The 20,965-nt window shown below is 42.2% G+C and overlaps 1 protein-coding gene across 3 annotated transcripts in view; it reads right to left on the bottom strand.

Annotated features, from left to right (window-relative positions):
• The window catches only part of LOC129497083 (beta-galactosidase-1-like protein 2), a 63,753-nt gene that overhangs the window by 7,546 nt on the left and 35,242 nt on the right, over positions 1-20,965 (bottom strand). For all 3 annotated transcript variants that reach the window (XM_055305573.1, XM_055305574.1, XM_055305575.1), the window contains 6 exons: positions 20,431-20,512; positions 19,275-19,339; positions 7,910-7,994; positions 7,243-7,380; positions 6,587-6,667; positions 5,824-5,930 (listed from right to left, as the gene is read on the bottom strand). In XM_055305573.1, coding sequence (XP_055161548.1) covers positions 5,824-5,930; positions 6,587-6,667; positions 7,243-7,380; positions 7,910-7,994; positions 19,275-19,339; positions 20,431-20,512 — 558 coding nt within the window. The remainder of the gene's footprint in view (positions 1-5,823; positions 5,931-6,586; positions 6,668-7,242; positions 7,381-7,909; positions 7,995-19,274; positions 19,340-20,430; positions 20,513-20,965) is intronic.

Here is a 20,965-nt window from a genome sequence, read left to right as displayed (position 1 = left end):
AGCAAAGAAGGTATCAAAAGCTATTGAACTCATGTCAAGACACAGGAGCCAACTTAAAGGAAATGAGACAATTGGAATATCAAAAGGAATGACGACAATAGGTTCAAAACCTGTTTAATGGGTTTTCAGAAAGGTTTGTTTATTATTTATTTTTAAAGATTTTATTTATTTATTCATGAGACAGAGAGAGAGAGAGAGAGAGAGAGAGAGAGAGAGAGAGAGAAGCAGAGACATAGGCAGAGGGAGAAGCAGGCTCCATCCCAGGGACTCCAGGATCATGACCTGAGCCAAAGGCAGATGCTCAGCCACTGAGTCACCCAGGCGCCCCGTGGACCATTTTCTTATACTATACACAAAAATAAACTCAAAATGTTTAATTAAATACCTAAATGTAAGACCTGAAACTATAATACTCCTAAAAGAAAATATAGGTTGTAAACTCTTGGACATCAGCCTTAGCAATATTTCTCTGGGTCTGTCTCCCCAGGCAAGGGAAGCAAAAGGAAAAGTAAACTACATCAAATCTCAACTAAACTAAAAAGCTTCTGCATAGAAAAGGAAACCCTCAGCAAAATGAGAAGGCAACCTACTGATTGGGAGAAAGTATTCGCAAATGATCTATCTGATAAGGGCCTAACATCCAAAATACGTAAAGAACCTGTATAATCATCATCAAAAAAACATATAATTCAATTTAAAAATGGGCAGAGGATGCATACTGATGAAGATGTGGTGAAAAAGGAACCCTCATGTACTGTTAGTGGAAATGTAATTTGGGGCAGCCACTGTGGAAAACAGTAGAGCAGCTCATCAAAAAATTAAAAATAGAACTACCATATGACCCAATAATTCCACCATTGACCTGAAGGAAACAAAAACACTACTTTGAAAAATATATGTACCTCTATGTTTACTGTAAAGTTACTTACAATAGTTAAGATATGGAAGCAACATAAGTAGTCACTGACAGACGAATGACTAAAGAAGATGTGGGGGATAGATAGATAGATAGATAGATAGATAGATAGATAGATAGATAGATGATAGATAGTACTCAGCCATAAAAAGAATAAAATCTTACATTCACAACAATATAGATGGACCTAGAAGTATTATGCTAAGTGAAATAATACAGAGAAAAACAAATACCATGTGATTTCACTTATATCTGGAATCTGAAAAAAAATAAGCAAACAGAGACAGATTCATAAATATAGAGAAAAAATTGGTGGTTGCCAGATGGCAGGGGGTGGAGGGCCTGAGGAAAATAGGTGAAGGCCATTAAGAGGTATTAAATTCCAAGTATAAAATAAATAAATAAGTCACAGGGATAAAGAGTACAGCATAGGGAATATAGTCAGCAATTCTGTAATAACCTTGTATGGTGACAGACAGTAACTGTACTCACTGTGCTGAGCATTTTGTACTGTCTACCATTTTCAAATCAGAATCTTGCACACCTGAAACTTATATAATATTATATGTCAAGTATACTTCAATTGAAAATAAAAAATTTTTAAATTGTGAGTTTATAATCAAATAAAAACAAGAGCAAAATAACTTCATCAATCACTTTTTAAAAAAATTTATTTATTCATGAAAGACACACAGAGAGAGAAAGAGGCAGAGACCCAGGCAGAGGGAGAAGCAGGGTCCATGCAAGGAGCCCGACACGGGACTCGATCCGGGGACCCCAGGATCACACCCTGGGCCGAAGGCAGGTGCTAAACCACTGAGCCACCCAGGAATCCCCTCACTGGCCACTTTTGGAGGATATCCAAGAATAAATCCATTATTTGATAAGAGAAAATCCTTGAACTTCTGTCCTAACTTTTCTTTACAAACTGTACATTAAGGTAACGAGATAATTCATGAAGAAAAGTTTTTCTACATAGAGGAATTCAAGTGTATAAATGCAGAATAAATGACTAAATTAGAATAACATTATTTTGGGGCACGTGGGTGGCTCAGTTGGTTAAGCATGTGCCTTGGGCCCAGGTCATGATCCTAGGATCCTGGATCGAGCCCCACATCAGGCTCTCTGCTCAGAGGGAAGTCTGCTTCTCCCTCTCCTTCCCCGTCTGTGTCTCACTCAACCACTCTCTTGCTCTCTCTCTCGAATAAATAAATCTTTAAAAAGAATGACACTATTTTGAAAGCCTTAATGAAATATCGGATAAAGTTAATAATTGTCAATGACTGCTAAAACCATTAGGTAAAAGGCTGATGGGAAACTTGTTTGTGGATAACAGGGCTAATACTCCTAAACCCACTGGTCAATTATGAAAACAGAAATGACCAGCCATTACGTGCCTGGGATATGATGCATAAAAATATAACAGCATCACCTATGAAGTATACTTGCAAACAATTTTTTTAAAAGCACCTAACTCAAATTTCATCAAGCATCTAGACCAGTTTACTAAAAATGTGGGGAGTATAAAGACATGTTCCCAGATACATGGGGATCTAATTAGCAAAACCCAGAATGTAGGGAATTCTATAGTACAAATAATCTTGCTCTTCAACAAATAAATGTAATAAAAAGAAGAGACATCTTTCGATGAAAAGAGATTTAAGACACGTATCAATTAAATGCAATGTGTGGCTGACCTCAGTGGGATCCTGATATTAACAAATCAATGCAAAAAAATGTTATGAGATAATTGGGAAAATCTGAACACTGGAAATTTTATGATTTTCAGTGGTGGTGTGCTCCAGCCAGTCTGTACCAGCTCATGAGTGACAACTGTGCACATTTCTACCCAACCCTGTATTTTAATTCTGTATGCAGTATTGTCATGCCAGAGTCTTGAAATGACCATAGTGGGAATATTTATACCACAGGAATTGGCAAACACTACTAATCAGAGTTTTTCCCTCTAGAGACCCTGTTACTAAATATTTCCCAGGAAATCACTGACTTTTAGGGATTATTACTACTATCACCATCATCATCAAGAATGATAATGATTTTGTAGTTGTATTTTTAAAAGAGTTTTTATCTTTTCAGATACATGTTTAATTATAGTTGAAATTATATGATATCTAGGATCTGCCTTAAATTAATCTTAAAAATAGTAGAGGAAAAGGAATATGGGTATAAATGAAACAGTTTAGCCACATATTAATAAGGTTGAGGTGCATGTTGAGCACATAGGGGTTCACTACTTTTCTCACTGCCACTTATTCATGTCTTCAAAATTCCATAAGAAAACATTTAAAACCACAAGACGCTCCAACATGGGGTGCCCAGTCCCTTACTTGGCACTCCTTTACAAACACTTTTCATTCATCCTATTTGCAATTCCCTAAACATGCATTTCTTTCCATGTCTTTACAAATGGTTTCCACTATGCTTCAAATTCCTTTCCCTCCCCCATTCTACCCTACTATTCATCTCATTAAGCTTCTATTCAATCATTTGGATCTCAAAATCACCTCAATTGGGATATAATATTGGATCCTGTGACTGTCCAGCATGCTGAACATCTCTCTAAGTAATAACACAGCAGCTAGCACATGCTCAGCACTTACTACAGGTCACGTTCAAATATTAGCTGCTTAATCCACACCACAGTCCTATGAAGTAAGTGCAATTATTTGCCTTATTTTCCAGTAGGGAAACTTACAATGAGGTTAAATGACCACCCCAGGGTAAATACTGGAGCAAAGATTCAATCCCAGTCTTAGCCCCAGAGTTTATGCACGACACAATACTATGTTCCCTTGACAATGCTGTGCTGCCTTCATTCCTCTATCATGGGACCTACAACCCCTAATCTCTACTCACCTCTCCTCTGTATTAGACTGGAAGTTCCCCCAAAACAGCATCTTTGTAATACAGTTCCCCAAAGATTGTTTACTAAGTATTGTGTGAATAGCTACACAGGTTTTCCTATATGCAAATGGTTTTCAAACTATGTCCCTTTAAACCCTACAGGTAAGTCAGAAGTGGCATGTGAGCCATCCTATTATGTACCCCCCTAGAGAAAGGATGACAGACCCTTAGGATTCAAGTACAGAGAGTCAGAACCACCACCCCTGATTAACCAGTGCGTGCTTTATGTACTGAACACTGCAGTGAGTTTGAAGAGAGTCCCTCTACTAAACCAAAAGTTTAAAGATCATTACCCTAGATCTTCATTCTAACCAACTTCAGAAAGGAGGGATCTCTTCTTGGTTATGCTATTGAAAGGAAATTCTCCCAGTATCCTGCAACATTTACACTGTTTCTTTACATTTAAATTTTCTGAATATTCCTGGATTGGTTCTGGGTGTCTTATTCTGAATTGTAAAACCTATGGAATGGAGAAGATATTTGCAAACATCTTATCAGATAAATGGCTAGTATCTAAGATCTATAAAGAACTTATCAAACTCAACACCCAAAAACACAAATAACCAGTCAAGAAATGGGCAGAAGACATGAACAGACATTTCTCCAAAGAATACATAACATAGCCAACAGACACATGAAAAAATGTTCAACATCACTCATTGTCAAGGAAATATAAATCAAAACCACAATGAGATACCTCCTTACATCTGTCATAATGGCTAAAATTAACAAGTCAGATAACAACAGATGTTGGCAAGGAAGTGGAGAAGGGAACCCTCTTACATTGTTGGTGGGAATGCAAACTGGTGCAGCCACCCTGGAAAACAGTGTAGCTATTTTCTCCTCAAAAAGTTAAAAATAGAGCTACCCTACCACCCAGCAATTGTAGTACTAGGTATTTATCCAAAGGATACAAACATAGTGATTCGAAGGGGCACCTGCACCCCAATGTCTGCAATAGCCAAACTATGGAAGGGGCTCAGATGTCCATCAACAAATGAATGATTAAAAAAAAGGTGGTAAAAAATAAAAAAATAAAAAATAAAGAAGAGGTGGTGTGTATGTATGTATATATATATATATATATATATATATATATACACACACACACATATATTTGAAATGGAATATTACCAAGCCATCAAAAAGAATGAAATCCTGCCATTTGCAATGACATGGATGGAACTAGAGGGTATTATGCTAAGTAAAATAAGTCATTTAGAGAAAGACAAATACTGTATGATTTCACTCATATGTGGAATATAAGAAACAAAACAGATGAGCATAAGGGAAGGGAAGAAAAAATAAAATAAGATGAATTCAGAGAGGGAGACAAACCATAAGAGACACTGAACTCTAGGAAACAAACAGGGTCTCTGGAGGGGAGGTGGGTGCGAGTTTGGGGTAACTGGCTGATGGGCATTAAGGAGGGCACGTGACATAATGAGCATGGGGTGTTATATGCAACTGATGAATCACTAAGTTCTACCTCTGAAACTAATTTTAAACCCCAAAACAAAGCAAAAACAACCCTAAAAATAATCACTAGTTAGCACTGAATACAGTAAATGTTGCTTCTAAAATAGAGAAATTAAAAACAATAAAAAAATAAAATAGAGAAATTAAAGGAAAGAAAATACAGTTCATTCACGAAAAGAAGGAAGTATTGTGCAAACCTCGATTAAAATGATGGAACAATGTTTAAGTCAGATATAATTCTAGATCATTAACAGAGTAATTTCTCTTTTGAAAGATAAATTTCATTTTGTAAAACCAAATTCCAACTATGTGCTTCTCTCAAAAGTTACACCTAAAATAAATGACACTAAAACAAACAAACAAAAATCAGGAGAAGAAATTAAAACTGCTAAGAATTGCTTTTACTTCCCCAATAATTTACTCCCTATTCTTTGCTAATATTTTCCCTCCTCCCTTGTCTGTCCAAAGGCTATCCCATGCTTTTACACCCGGAAAATGCTTACCTCCTCCAAGTAGGGCATGACATCCCACAGGGAAATGTAGTATGGTGTTATCACTGACTTATATGTAGCCTTAGGTATAGAATCTGGTTGGGGATGCTTGGGAATCCCTGCAATTAAAAAACAGAAGATTGGACCATTCTGAGATCCTCTTCCACCCCCATTCAAGGCCACCACATACTCTGCTACCTCCAAACCACCATGAATGAGGGACCCAGTCAGTCACAGTACTGCTTTCCCAACTCCGGGAAGAATCGTAAGGTAGGCAGTAACTGAGTGGGATCCTTTCATATTTATAGGCTCTGAGGCAGGATGTCCTGCTGTCTGGGAAAAGGACGTGGCACATCAATACCACAGCTGGACCAAGAGTGCTCAACCCGGCCCGCTCGTTAGACTATCCTAAAGTCCGACGGGAAAATATGAACGCTCAGGTTCTGTCCTTCTTCCCCATCTCAAACAAGACATACTTATCTAACAGTGCTGGAAAAAAAAAAAAAAAACAGTGCCAGGATGGGCCCTACAAGTTCCAGAGAGGATTCCGATGCACAGCCAAGTAAGCAACATGGCCCTAGATGCTGAGTAACTAGAGGCTGAGTCCTGTATTCTGTGCATATGTGAACCCCCATGGCCTAATGGTAAAATAAACTGGAATAAACTGGATATCTCCCCAAAAGTCCATCCTTATCCATTCCATCAATCCCCTCTTCACAGGATAAGAGACCAGTTGAGAGGCTGAGTTATTATTCAGAGAGGTTGCTGTAGGTACCCAAAGAAAAGCTAAAAAAGTCTTGATACGAGAAGTACTCAGGAGTATATTCTCCATTCTCTGTCAGCAGTGCCCCGTAGTCTGAAAAATATAAAGAAATCTGTCATTTTCCCTAAGAAAGTTCCAACTGCAGCAAAGGAAGATATGAGAGCTCAGTACAAAGCAAAAAGATCCTTAAAACAGCTTTACAAGGAAAATTTTTGGCATTAGATAAGAAAATACCGTGTCCCAATTAGTCCAAACCAGGAGACACCTGCCATACCTCCCAGGGCTTTCACCTGAAGGCCAATAACCCCAGTCCCCGGATATCGAGTAAATCCGGCTGAGAGCCCAAGGCTACTCCAATCCAGTGGTTTCTCTTTTTTTATTTAATTTCTAATTAAACTCCCTTCCCTTCCCTTCCCTTCCCTTCCCTTCCCTTCCCTTCCCTTCCCTTCCCTTCCCTTCCCTTCCCTTCCCTTCCCTTCCCTTCCCTTCCCTTCCCTTCCCTTCCCACCTTCCTTCCCTCTCTCCCTTCTTCCCTCCTTCCCTTACTCCTTTCCTCCCTCCCTCCCTCCAGTCCCGGAGATTGCTCCCAGAGACCCACCCGAGGAGGCTCCAATCTCAAACGGTGGGGTGGCCTAGGTTGGAGATAGCTGCGGGGCACAAGTACTTGCCATAGCTCGTGATCATAGGGAGGTAATTATCCAAAGATGCAGATCCACCCATGAAGCCGAAGTTGGTGCCACCATGGAACATATAGAAGTTGAGGGAGAAACTAGCATTGAACATTTCCCGTACCTCTTTCTTTAACACTGCACGTAGGTAGGAGGAAAAGGATAAATGGGAGAGAAAATTAAAATTTGGGAACATTAATAGCCCCTTGTGGGCTGTTCAAACTGCACGTATCACACATTTGTTTATGCATCTTAGTCTTAGGTAAATATATGTCTAAGTACTTCAGCGTCCCTGAAGTACTTAGTAGCTTCTCACAGTGAGTAACTAAAATCATGGTGTTGGGAATATTTACCTTCAAAACACATTTTAATGGTATTTGTCAACTCTCCTGGAAGGACAAGGAAGCTAATCTGGGACCAGGGAACACTCGACTTCCACCCAACGCACTTTCATTGAATTGCCCTGTCAGAACAACTCTAATCGCTTTAATACAATCAGAGTGGAAACACTGCTCAAATTTCCATTGTGATTACAATGACCTAATGACCGGGGGGGGGGGGGGGGGGGGGGGGGGGGGGGGCTTCAGCCTTGTGCCCTGAATCTCAAGTGCAGACCAGTGCCATCTGTGTCTCTATTCTCCTGAGAAAGGATCTAGGAAGTACTCACTATGTGAATCTGCAGAATGGGGGGCAGTGCCCCATCCATCCAAAGATCTTGCTGTGTACACCATCATCAGTATGGGGCTCCGACCCTGAGAAAAATGAAGTGTCCATTTAGTCAAGTTTGCTACGGTTTAAAAGCTTTGAATTGCTTAGTAGGGACCTGCAAGGCCCAGTCCTCACAAACTCCCTTTATGACTCAGAGCATCCCCCCAGGGCTCACACACCCTGAGTTCTACTCTCTTTTCTCAGGTCATTTCCCTGGTCCTCTTGGGGTTTCTTTTTTTTTTTTTTTTTTTTTCACAGAGAGAGAGAGAGGCAGAGACACAGGCAGAGGGAGAAGCAGGCTCCACGCACCGGGAGCCCGACGTGGAACTCGATCCCAGGTCTCCAGGATCGCGCCCTGGGCCAAAGGCAGGCGCCAAGCCGCTGCGCCACCCAGGGATCCCCTCCTCTTGGGGTTTCAATGGACTTCTCCCTCAGGCTTTGGTAAAATCAACTACCAAAGCCACATATCCCTTTCTGGAACAAAGGATCTCTTCATTCCCTTCAGGGACCAGATTAGAGGCCTAGTAAGAATTGCCTGGCCCAGGAGAAGCACTAAAAATGATCAACAAACAAATGCTAAAAATTTTAAATCCCATTAAATAAGAATTCTCAATTCCCATAATTGTGTTTTGTTTTTATTCAAGTATAATTAAATGTTCTATTAGTTTCAGGTGTACAATATAATGATCAAAAATTCCATAGATTTCTCACTGCTCATCCTGTGTGCTTAATTCCCTTCACCTATTTCACCCAACCCTTGTCACCTCCCCTCTGGCAACTACAGGTGTAACACACTGGTCTTTAAGAGTCCGTTCTTGTTTTCTTTTTTTGTTTGTTCATTTATTTTGTTTCTTAAACTCCACCTGAGAGACATCATATTGTATTTGCCCTTCTCTGACTTATTTCACTTAGCATTATACCCCCTAGATCTACCCATAGTGTTGCAAATGGCAAGATTTCATTATGTACACACACACACACACACACACTATGGAATACTACATATACAAATAAAACAATCACATTTATGGACATATACATCATCAAAATACATAAACTTATAAAAATCACATTTTCTTTATGTATTTATCCACTATCACACACTTAGGCTGTCTCCATACCTTGGCTATTGTAAATAATGCGGCTATGAACATAGAAGTACAGATCTCTCCTCAGGATAATTATTTCATTCCCTTTGCATACATACCCAGAAGCAAGACTTCTAAATCATACTAAATCAGTTCTATTTTTAATTTATGAACCTCTACAGTGTTTTCCATAATGGTTTTTACCAGTTTATGTATCCACCAACAGTATACAAGGGTTTTCTTTTCTCCACATCCTTGCCAGCATTTGTTATCTCCTGACTGTTGATACAGTTTGTCTTAGTGTATTTGGTCTGATATAAGTATAGCTACCCATCCGATTTGTTTTGGCTTCTATCTTCATGGAATATCTTTTTCCATCCCTTTGATTTCAGTCTGTGTGTGTCCTCAAGGCTGACGTGAGTTTCTTGTTGCCAACAGATGGTTGATTCTTTTTTTTTTTTTAAACCTATTTAGCGGGGATGCCTGGGTGGCTAAGCGGTTTAGCACTTGCCTTCGACCCAGGGCCTGATCCTGGAGCCCCGGGATCGAGTCCCACATCAAGCTCCCCGCATGGAGCCTGCTTCTCCCTCTGCCTGTCTCTGCCTCTCTCACCCTCTGTGTATCTCATGAATAAATAAAATCTTAAAAAAAAAAAACCTATTTAGCCATTCTGTGTCTTTTGATTAGAGGATTTAGTCCATTTTACATTTAGTGTAATATTGTTAGGTATTATGTTAATGCTTTTCTGGTTGTTTGTAATTCCTTCCTTGTTGTTCCTCTCTTAATGTCTTCCTTTGTGGTTTGATGATTTTTCTGAATTGGTATGTTTATCAACCTTTCTTTAACTTTTGTATATCTACCACAGGATTTTGTTTTCTGGTTACCATGAGACTTACATAAAACATCCCATATTGATAGCAACCTATTCTACTAGTAACAGGTTGGTTAACTTCAAACACATACTCTACATTTTTAACCCTCTCCCTACATTTTATATTTCTGATGTCACAATTTATAATTTTATCTTGTGTATCATTAAAAAATTATTGTAATGACAATTATTTTTAATACCTTTGTCTTTTAAACTTCATACTAGAGTTAAAACTGATTTACCTACTAGGACATTAGAGTGTTCTAAATTTAACCATACATTTACCTTCACCAGTGAGTTTTATACTTTCATATGTCTTCCTGTTACAAATTAGCTTTTCCTGTTACTAATTAGCTTACCGTTTCTTTCAGCTTATCTTCTTTCAACTTTTGTGAAGCTAGTCTGTTGTGATGAAATTTTTTAGCTTTCCTATTTATTTTTTATTTATTTATTTATTTATTTATTTATTTATTTATTTATTTATTTATTTCAAGCAGAAGGAATGGCAGGCAGAGGGAGAGGGAGAAACAGGCTCCCTGCTGAGCAAGAAGCCACCACAGGGCTCAACCCCAAGACACTGGGATCATGACCTGAGGTGAAGGCAGATGCCTAACTGCACCACTTAGATGCCCCGAACTCCTTTAGCTTTGTCTGTCTGGCAAAGTCCACTTCCCCTTCTATTCTGAAGGACACTTTTGCTGGGTAGGGTATTCTGGGTTGGCAGTTTTTATCTTTTAGCACTTTGAATATACCATCCCACTTCCTTCTAGCCTATAAGATTTCTGCTCAAAAATCTGATAGCCATAAGGAGGGGGCAGATGTAAGATGGCAGGGTAGTAGGGGCATCCTGAACTTGCCTCCTCCTTCAAAAACAGCCAGATCAATGTTCAACTATTTGGAACACCTAGAAAGAAGATGTGACGATTAAGGAAACACTCTGCACAGATGGAGGGAGAGAACGTGGCAGATGTGAAGTTTGGATTGGGAAGAGGACAGCTGTGTGACCACAAAGGGAAGGGGACTCTTTGCACAGAGCAAAGTCAGGAAGAGGGAGAAAATGGGAAAGAGCCCAGAGGGTCAGGACTGCACAATAAGCCACAAAGAAGAGATGCTCAGGGTTGCACAGGAAGATCACTCTCCTTCCCAGAGGCCATTTGGAAGAACGTATTTTCCCTCTCCAAAGACAAAAGGCAAGCGGGGAGCCACTGAGCGGTGCTCAATAGTAGGGTCAGAGGTGTGTGCAGAGGGCAGAAAATCCCTCAACAACGTTTTGCTGTGAGTCACGTAGGCTTAAATCCTGTGTTGCACACCCAGTGGCTGCTTTTCTGTGGCAGAATTAAGCAGAAAGCAGAGACAGGAGCAGACTTCAGGTAACCTGGCCACCACTTTCCCTATCTGCCACCATAGATTCAAGCCTCTGTGACCGTTTTTCTGGAACAGAAGAGAGTAGGGAACTAAGTTGAGTGCAGATGCCCAACCTGGTTCCAGCTTTTTGCTGAGCATTACAATAAACTGTAGCCTCTGTGTACACTGTGCGACAGCTTTCTGGGGTCAGGATGGTGCTGGGAATGCCTGGAGCCTCTCCTCTGGGGCACAGGAGTGGGCCCACACCTCACCTGGACTTTAAAACTTGGAGTTTTGAATTCCAGCCACCAGCCAGAGATAAAATGCAAGAGACCTGTGGTGCTGGGTGTGCAAATGGCCCAGGCACAGAGAGGGTAAGGACAGGGAACCGATGAAAGCCTGGGGCACAGGACATTGTCTGCTTTTCTAAAAGGTCCTCCTGAACAGTGGTGGCCTGGAGTTCTGCTCCTCACGGACAAGAGGGTAGGGTGACCCCATACTCTTGCTCCTCCACCACTCCCCCCTCCTCTACTCCACTAGCATAGTCAGACATCAGAGAGCACCCCCAGTGGGGGCTGGAGTCCCCTACACTAAACCCTGCTCCCCTGCACTTGGCAGGAGCATCTTCACAAGGGCCAGCCAGCTTGTGGGCCAGCCCAGCAGGCCTCTCCCTCAGAACAGCACAAGCCACCACATCTACCAAGTCTATTGATTAAAGAAAGCTCCAAAACATCAGCTTCCAGGGGAAATAGGACCAGGCTTGCTTCCTTTTTCTTTCTTTCCTTTTTTTTTTTTGTCCTGTTTTCTTTATTTTTAAAAAATTGAAAAAAATTTTTTTACATTTCTTAATTTTTTTATTCTTTACCCTTTATTTTATAAATATATATATATATATTTCTCTTTACTATTATATTTTTGTATCAATGTTTATAATCTATTGTTCATTTGTTGGTCCATTTGTTTCCTTCTCTTATTTTTCAGGTCAGGCTCCTGTTCTCTCTCTCTCTCTCTCTTTTCCTTTCCCTTCTCTTTCTTCCTTTTTTCTTTTTAAGAATCAGGCTAATTGGGGATCCCTGGGTGCCTCAGCGGTTTAGCGCCTGCCTTTGGCCCAGGGCGCGATCCTGGAGTCCTGGGATTGAGTCCCACGTCGGGCTCCCGGCATGGAACGTGCTTCTCCCTCCTCCCGTGTCTCTGCCTCTCTCTCTCTCTCTCTCTCTCTCTCTCTGTCTATCATAAATAAATAAATAAATAAATAAATTTACAAAAAAAAAAAGAATCAGGCTTATTTATAGCTTATTTTTTATATCTGTTTGCATTTTTGTTCCGTTTCCTTTTCTCTTGTCTTGGACCAATCTTTTTTGTTTGATTTTTGTTTGTCTTTGTGTTTTTTCTACTTTTCTTTCTCTCTTTTGCAGGGTTATCTCGACAAACAGAAGGACACCTACCTAAAGGTCCAAACACTTCTCACTACAACCACTACAAGCAAGGAAGAGTTCTGTGGTGCAAGGACCAGTGGAAAGAGTAGCCAAAAGACAAGAGCAGAGTGTACACAGCATGTACCAGAAACACCTCCTGAAGTTTTTGTTGTTGTTGTTCTTATCACTGTTTTTACTGTTTTTTTTTTCTTTTTTTTTTTTTCATTCCTCTTTTCCCTTCTGGAAACAATGATTAGACCAAGAAATCTGCCCCAAAAGAAAGAACAGTAGGTAATACTTGGCATCAGGGATTTAATCAATATGGATATAAGTAAAATGTCTGAACTATAGTTTTTGTTTTAAGATTTTATTATTTATTCGTGAGAGACACAGGGAGAGAGGCAGAGACACAGGCAGAGGGAGAAGCAGGCTCCCTGCAGGAAGCCCAATGTAGGACTCGATCCCAGGACCCCGAGATCACAAGCTGAGTCAAAAACAGATGCTCAACCACTGAGCCACCCAGGTATTCCAGAACTACAATTTAAAACAATGATTACAATGCACTTTTTTTCAAGCCCGGCTAGTATCTTTATAATCATTGTTTTAAATTGTAGTTCTGGAATACCTGGGTGGCTCAGTGGTTGAGCATCTGTTTTTGACTCAGCTTGTGATCTCGGGGTCCTGGGATCGAGTCCTACATTGGGCTTCCTGCAGGGAGCCTGCTTCTCCCTCTGCCTGTGTCTCTGCCTCTCTCCCTGTGTCTCTCACGAATAAATAATAAAATCTTAAAACAAAAACTATAGTTCAGACATTTTACTTATATCCATATTGATTAAATCCCTGATGCCAATGTTTCTAGCAGCCATGTCCACAATAGCCAAACTGTGGAAGGAGCCTCGGTGCCCATCAAAAGATGAATGGATAAAGAAGATGTGGTTTATGTATACAATTGAATATTACTCAACCATTAGAAACGACAAATACCCACCATTTGCTTCAACGTGGATGGAACTGGAGGGTATTATGCTGAGTGAAGTAAGTCAATCGGAGAAGGACAAACAGTGTATGTTCTCATTCATTTGGGGAATATGAATAATAGTGAAAGGGAATATAAGGGAAGGGAGAAGAAATGTGTGGGAAATATCAGAAAGGGACACAAAACATAAAGACTCCTAACTCTGGGAAACGAACTGGGGTGGTGGAAGGGGAGGAGTGCGGGGGGTGGGGGTGAGTGGGTGACGGGCTCTGAGGGGGACACTTGACGGGATGGGCACTGGGTGTTATTCTGTATGTTGGTAAATCGAACACCAATAAAAATTAATTTATTAAATGAATGAATGAATGAATGAATAAATAAATAAATAAATAAATAAATAAAACAATGATTATAAAGATACTAGCCGGGCTTGAAAAAAAGCATAGAAGACACTAGAGAATCTTTTACTATAGAAATAAAAGAACTAAAATCTAATCAGACCCAGCAATTGCACTGCTGGGGATAAAAAAAATAAAAATAAATAAATAAATAAATAAATAAATAAATAAATAAATAAATAAATAAATAATAAATCTAATCAGGCCAAAATTTAAAATGCCATTACTGAGATGCAGTCACAAATCGAGGGGTTAACAGCGAGGATAAATGAGGCAGAAGAAAGAGTCACTGATAATTAAAGACAAAATGATGGAAAATAAGGATGCTGAAAAGAAAAAAGACAACTCCTGTATCGTGAAAGGAGACTTTCAGAACTCAGCAATTCCATAAAAGCAAAATATATCCAGATAATTGGGCCCCAGAAGATGAATAGGGCAAGAGAGGGACAAAAGGTTTATTTGAACAAATTATCGCAAACCTTTTTCCAAGGAAGACCTACAAATAGCCAACAGACACATGGCTTGACATCACTCATCATTAGGGAAATATAAATCAAAAGCACAATGAGATCCCACCTGACACCTGTCAGAATGGCTAATATAACTACTCAGGAAACAACAGATGTTGGAGAGGATGTGGAGAAAGGGGAACCCTCTTGCACTGGTGGTGGGAATGTGAACCGGTGCAGCCACGCTGGGAAAATGTGTGGAGGGTCCTCAAATTTTAAAAATAGACCTGCCCTACGACCCAGCAATTGCACTGCTGGGGATTTATCCAAAGGAAACAAACATACTGATTTGAAGGGGCACCTGCACCCCGATGTTCATAGCAGCAATCTCCAGAATAGCCAAACTATGGCAAGAGCCCAGATGTCCATAAATCCCCTATGCTTTCAGCACACTTTTCATTCTTTTTTCTCTTTCTCTTAAGATTGGATGAATTCTACTGCCCTGTCTTCGAGTTTGCAGATCCATTTTTTTCACTTCATCGAGTCTCTATTGAGCCTCTCTATTGACTCTTTCAGTTCAGTATTGTATTCTTCAGCTCTATGATTTGTTTGGAACTTTGCTGAAAGTTCTCACTTTGCACATGCATTGCCCTCTTGACCTCAGTAAGTATCGCTATGATGATTATTTAGAACTCTATAAGGCAAACACTTATTTACATTTCATTAAGATCTGTTTCTGGAGTTTCTTCTTCTGTTTGGAGCTTATTCTTCTGTTTCTTTCATTTTCTTTGACTCTGTCACTTTCTGTGCTTAGATAAAATAGCATTCCCTCCCCCGCTTGACAGAATGATCTCACGTAGGAGATCAGCCCAACCTAAGTTCCTGGCTGCCTCTCAAACTTGTGTGGTTGTCCAAGCAATCTTTTTGTATTTTAATGGCTCGCAGTAGTTGAGTGTGTGCCAAGAACTGACCATGTTCCAAAGGAGAAGATGACAATCAGCAAGCTCCTTCCAGGGACACACAGGGTGATGGGCACATTGTAGCTTGTTCCTCTGTTCTGGGCCCAGGTATACACAGCCACAGTGTGGGCAGGAGGTGCTTCTGTGCTTGTTAAGGACTTTTTGTTTGGTCTGTTGCTGCAGTACCCATGAGCACAGGCCCCACTGGCTACTAGAACCAGGTGATCCAGCAGCCTGTTCCTCAGGTCACTGCTGCAAAAGCTAGGTCCCAGATGTGTTCACAAGCTCCTTCCACGGAGATTCTGGGGACTTGATTTTATGAGAGTGAACTGAAAAGAAGGTGCGAGAAGTGTCTACCAGCTTTCCAGGACTGGGAAGACTGCAGCCGGCCTTTAGTGGCCCGTGAAATTAGAAGGCTGGCCTTCAGGCAGCAACTTTTAAAGTATGCAGATGTACCTCTTCAGGGACTGACTGGAAGATGGATGATTTTGCCTTTCCCTCTGTGTTAAGTCCTGACGGGTGGGGGTGGGGGTCAATCATGATTAGTGCTCACGAGACCACAACTGCTTTTCTTATAGTCTTGTGGGTCTCATGGCACAGCTTTCAGAGCTAGGTATTTGGAAGACCACACCTCCAATGGAAGTCTTGAAAGCTGGGGTGCTCAGTGTGTGGTCCCAGTCTTTCACTCCTCAGGGAGTAGCTAGGGGTTAGGGATTCCCTCTCGACTGTGGCACTGTATGGGGGTGAGGTTTATGGTGAGAATGTGTCTAGCCTTTCTCACCTATTTTGATGTGGGTATTTTCTCATTCTCACAGTATGTATAGTCACTCAGCTAGTTTCTGGACCTGTTTCAGAGAGAATTGCTTACGGGTGGCTGGACGTTTGGGAGTTCAAGAGTCTCCTGTGTCCCTCCAAACACCTTCACTCCAAACTACACTCTCAGTTCCTTCCATTCATTTTTAGAGAAATCCTGATTTATATTTCCTGGAAGCATTTCACTTCAGCAAAATATCTCCTAAGGCACAACGTTCTGAGCAGAAAAACAAATATTTCAAACATGCTCCTACCACTATGAAGAAATGTTGTAAAGTCACTCATAGTAATAAAATTCAAGCTTTCAAAACTATTGGCAGTAGATGCCACAGATTTGACTTACGTGAAGGCTGCCACCGATAGCATCCTAAGTGTCTTTCATATAAACTGTTACCAGAATGGATCTCTTCCTGTCTGTATTTTGGTATTTCAGCTTTGTTGCTGTTGTTTTGTTCTTAATTTTAATTTTAATGCAGGGACTTTATAATTACTCTGTGTTGACTTCAGCCTACTGTGACATAGCAGATACCAGTCAGAACAGAGCCAACGACAGAGCCCCGACAAGGACAAGGAAGACACCTGTTTGATCACCAGTCTATACCCAGAGCCTAGCACAGGACCTGGCACGAGGGACCCACTCAAAACAGTGTGCTCATTCTGATCTAAAGTTGAAACATCTAACTTCTCATCCACTTCACGCTTTCGTTCCCCTTTAACTATGTAGGCTCTACTTTGTCCAGTCAGAGAAGCAGCTTTTTGACCGAGAGGACAAAAACAAACGAGGTGTTCAAAAGCTCTGCTTTCTCCCCATATTCGGTTACATCTGTCCTAAGAATTGTGTTTCTCTCGTGTTCACTTTCTCACATAAGAAATGCACTGAAAATAAATTACAACGAACTTTCACTACTTAATTCCTATGACTGCTCCCTCACCACAGAAGGAACTTAATGGTGGATGATATAAGAAAGTGAGAAGAGCACAGGATCTGGAGGGAGAACTTTTGGGTTTAAGCCCAGGTTATTCTATTTCATGATTATTCACATGTGATCTCAAATCAGTACTTCAACCTTTCTAAACCACGGTTTCCTCATCTACAAAATGAGAATAAGATCAATAGGTTTTTACATGGTGATTTAAGAAATAAACATGAAGGGATCCCTGGGTGGCTCAGTGGTTGAGTGTCTGCCTTCAGCTCAGGGCGTGACCCCGGGGTCCCAGGATCAAGTCCCACATCTAGCTCCCTGCAAGGAGCCTGCTTCTCCCTCTGCCTGTGTCCCTGCCTCTCTCTGGGTCTCTCATGAATAAATAAATACAATCTTAAAAAAAAAGAAACATAAAAAATTGGGAAGAATAATAAGGTAAAAAAATGTATATAAATGTTATCATCTAATGTTTTTCTAGCTCTTGTTACTACCTCATACTCTACATTTGCCTTCATTTGTTTATTGTCTGTCTCTTATCACTAAAATATAAGCTCCAAAACCTCTGCTTTTAGAGATCTCATTCACTGCTTTATTTTTTTTTAAGATTTTATTTATTCATAGAGACACAGAGAGAGAGAGAGGCAGAGACACAGGCAGAGGGAGAAGCAGGCTCCATGCAGGGAGCCCAACGTGGGACTCGATACCGGGACCCCAGGATCACGCCCTGGGCTGAAGGAGGCGCTAAACCACTGAGCCACCAGGGCTGCCCTCGTTCACTACTTTATACACAATGACCTGAAAAGTGCCTAAGTGGCACATAGTAGATGCTAAAAACATTTACTGGCTGACTCAATGAATAAACAAATGACCTCATTTTCAGCACTTTGCTAATTACAGACAGCTTACCACTTCTAACTCTGGATTCCACCGGTTTTATTGCCTCCTCATTCTTCTTCCATGATCAATGTTATTAGCATCTATTTTAGTGTGGACTCTGCTGGGAATTACAGTCCCTCCTCCTCTTCTCTTGGAGTGCACTCGCCCCAACCCCTGCATGTCTCTCAGCTACTTGTACTGCTTCCTGATTTTGGCCCAGTCATCTGAAGGCTGGATACCCATCCCTTTGTACTCTTCTCTAAATCTCTGCTGTCTTAGACTACAGGGAGGAGAATCAGGGATTTGACAGTTTTTAGAACCCCAGGCATTATTTTATATGGACGGCAACTAACAGATGCTTTTTTGCTCCTAATACCACATATCTCAGTCCTGTGCAAAGTGAAGCAAGTAACCACGGATCTCAGCTGATGCTAGAAGCCAATGCTACCCTCTGATCTCCAGTTACCCACTAATAGTTTTACTACAAGTAGCATTTCCTATCTTATGTTTATTTACACCCATGTCTTTCTCACTGGATCAGAAGTAGTTACAGGTGGATGGGGCCATGAATGAAGGGTTAACATAAACCTCTGTCTTGGCCCATGCAAACTGACTTCAGGTCCACTTGAAAACCAGATCAAGGCAGAATGTTATCCACGCTATCAGGTAGATCGTTCTGGTTAAAATGGCCTCCGATTAGCAAACTGTATCTGGGTTGGACGACTATAATCCTAGACAAATCCAACTAGAGACACAGCTTCCTGCCTGCAGTGTATCTTGGAACCAAGAGTTCCCTGTAGGACACCCAGAATCTGCACCCATGGGGCTGTGACAGGGGTACCACTTGGTTCCTCTCACGAGACTGAGGCTTCTCCGCCAGGAGGACTCCCATTCCCTGAAACCCGAGCTATCAGTTTGGGCGGGCAAACCCCCAGGACTGCTGTGAGGATTCCTACTGATGCTGCCCTGCTGGCAGGCAATGCTTCTCGTTCCATGTCCTTCTACGGGGCAATGGGCCAGGCATTGTAAGCACTGGGGTTTTATTCAGTTCCACCGCAAACCACCGAGTGCAGGCATTTCAAAGGTCTAACAAATCCAAGTTTTCATTGAACTAATCCCTGATGAGAATGTCCCTCCCCCCCAAAAAAATGAGCTAAAAGTTCCTCGCATGAGCAAGAATCAGAACAGCTCCCGTCTCTGCAATGTCCTTACCTGGAGTGAGAAGAGCGTGTCGTAAGTCTCTTTCTTTATGTGTCTCATGTGAACGGTGGAGAGTGCTGTGGAGGGAAGGGGTATCATGCCAGGTCCTGCACGGGCGCCGCTGGGCAGAGGCCCCACGCTTCCAGGTCCTCCCCCAGGGCCCTCACGCTCTTCCTGTGAACACTTCATGCATGGAGGTTAGCACTAAAGAAGCTGATGCCCACTTGCTTCAGACAAAGTGCTTTCACATGCCTCCCTTCATTCAGCATTTAAATGAGCCCCAGACAGTGAGAAGGGCGGTGGAGTACGTCCCACTATGCTGATGATACATGAAGGCCAAGTGGAGCGACAGCCCAGGGGTGACCAGCCAAGGACCTGGGCTTCACTGCAGGCTCCTTGGCTTCCAACTCAGAACACTGACCTGCCTTCCTGCAAGATGAGGGGCGCCAAAGGGGGGCCGTCAGCAGAGGACAACACGCCTGACAGGCAGCCGGTGGAAGGGCCAGGGGCACTGCCCTCCCGTTCTACTTCTTGGCTTGTCAACCTCCTTCCATTTCCCTAAGTATCAGTCCACATTTCCTCCTTATGATCTGATTCCATGTTTATCTACCACATTCATTCCCCAAGCGTATCTGCCCCCTGAGCTCCTGGGCTCAGGCCGAGGCAGCCCTTTCTCTACCGCTGTCTCCACTTCCTGTTGTTCTTTACGCTGACCCCGGCCAGGCCCCACTCTGGCCACTAAGCACTGGAGAGGACGGAGCAAGTGCTCTGCGTTGCTGTTGCTCTGGACGTAATGGCTGCTGACGTGGAGATGGAAGCACTGGCTCCCTACCTCAGCCCCACCACTTTTTCCTAAAAACTATGGGGCCCCAGGGCACCTGCGTGGCTCAGGCAGGGAAGCGGCTGACCTCAGCCCCAGTTGCGATCTCGGGGTCCCAGGATCGGGGCATCAGCCTCTGCGCTCAGCGGGGAATCTGCTTCTCTACCCCTCCCCCTACTCACATTGTCTCTCTTTCTCTCACTCAAGTAAATAAAATCTTTAAAAACAAAAATCCCAAAAAACCTATGGGGCCTCATGCATGGGAAATGGAGAAATAAAAGCATCAGAAGGACCGCTGTTGTGTTTCCGACCTCACGGTACAGGAGACAGAGAAAAGAGAAGTTGTACCCTGTGTCAAGTGGCCTCTGGTCAGCGCTTCTCCGTCATCTCCGGTCATAAGCAACACCTTAATCCCTCTCGTAACCAGGGCCTGGGGAGAAAGTCGGTAAGGTAAACGGACTGTCTCTGGTCCCATGGGATGCCTTCTCTCTAGGAAGAAAAATCATGGTGATAAAAATACTGGAATGATACTGGGAAGTGGAGAAAAAGGCTGAATTCCCCATCCAACTACTTGTAAGTTAGTAAATTGGAACAAAAATGTCACCCCTGCCTCAGCCATGCTCGGGGACACCAAACTGACAATGCAAATGTCCCGCCTAGAGGAAGAAGCAGGGGACGGTTCGCACCCACCTTAGCCCAGCGCCTTCCCCTAAGGACCCGAGCCCTACGCCAGGACACAGCCCAGGATCCGGCCTTCCCCCGGGACAGGCAGAGGCCGGGAGGGCCCAGGACAGCAAGGACGCTCCTGCCCCGAGCTGAGCAGATCAGCGGCCCCGCCCGGAGCCTCCAGGCCCTGCAGACGGAGAGCTCTGGAGCTACTGCG

Source organism: Nyctereutes procyonoides, unplaced genomic scaffold, assembly GCF_905146905.1.
Source record: "Nyctereutes procyonoides isolate TBG_1078 unplaced genomic scaffold, NYPRO_anot_genome, whole genome shotgun sequence".
Taxonomy (NCBI): Eukaryota; Metazoa; Chordata; class Mammalia; order Carnivora; family Canidae; genus Nyctereutes; species Nyctereutes procyonoides.
Note: the sequence above shows the minus strand (reverse complement) of the source record. Positions and strands in the feature narration are given on the sequence as shown.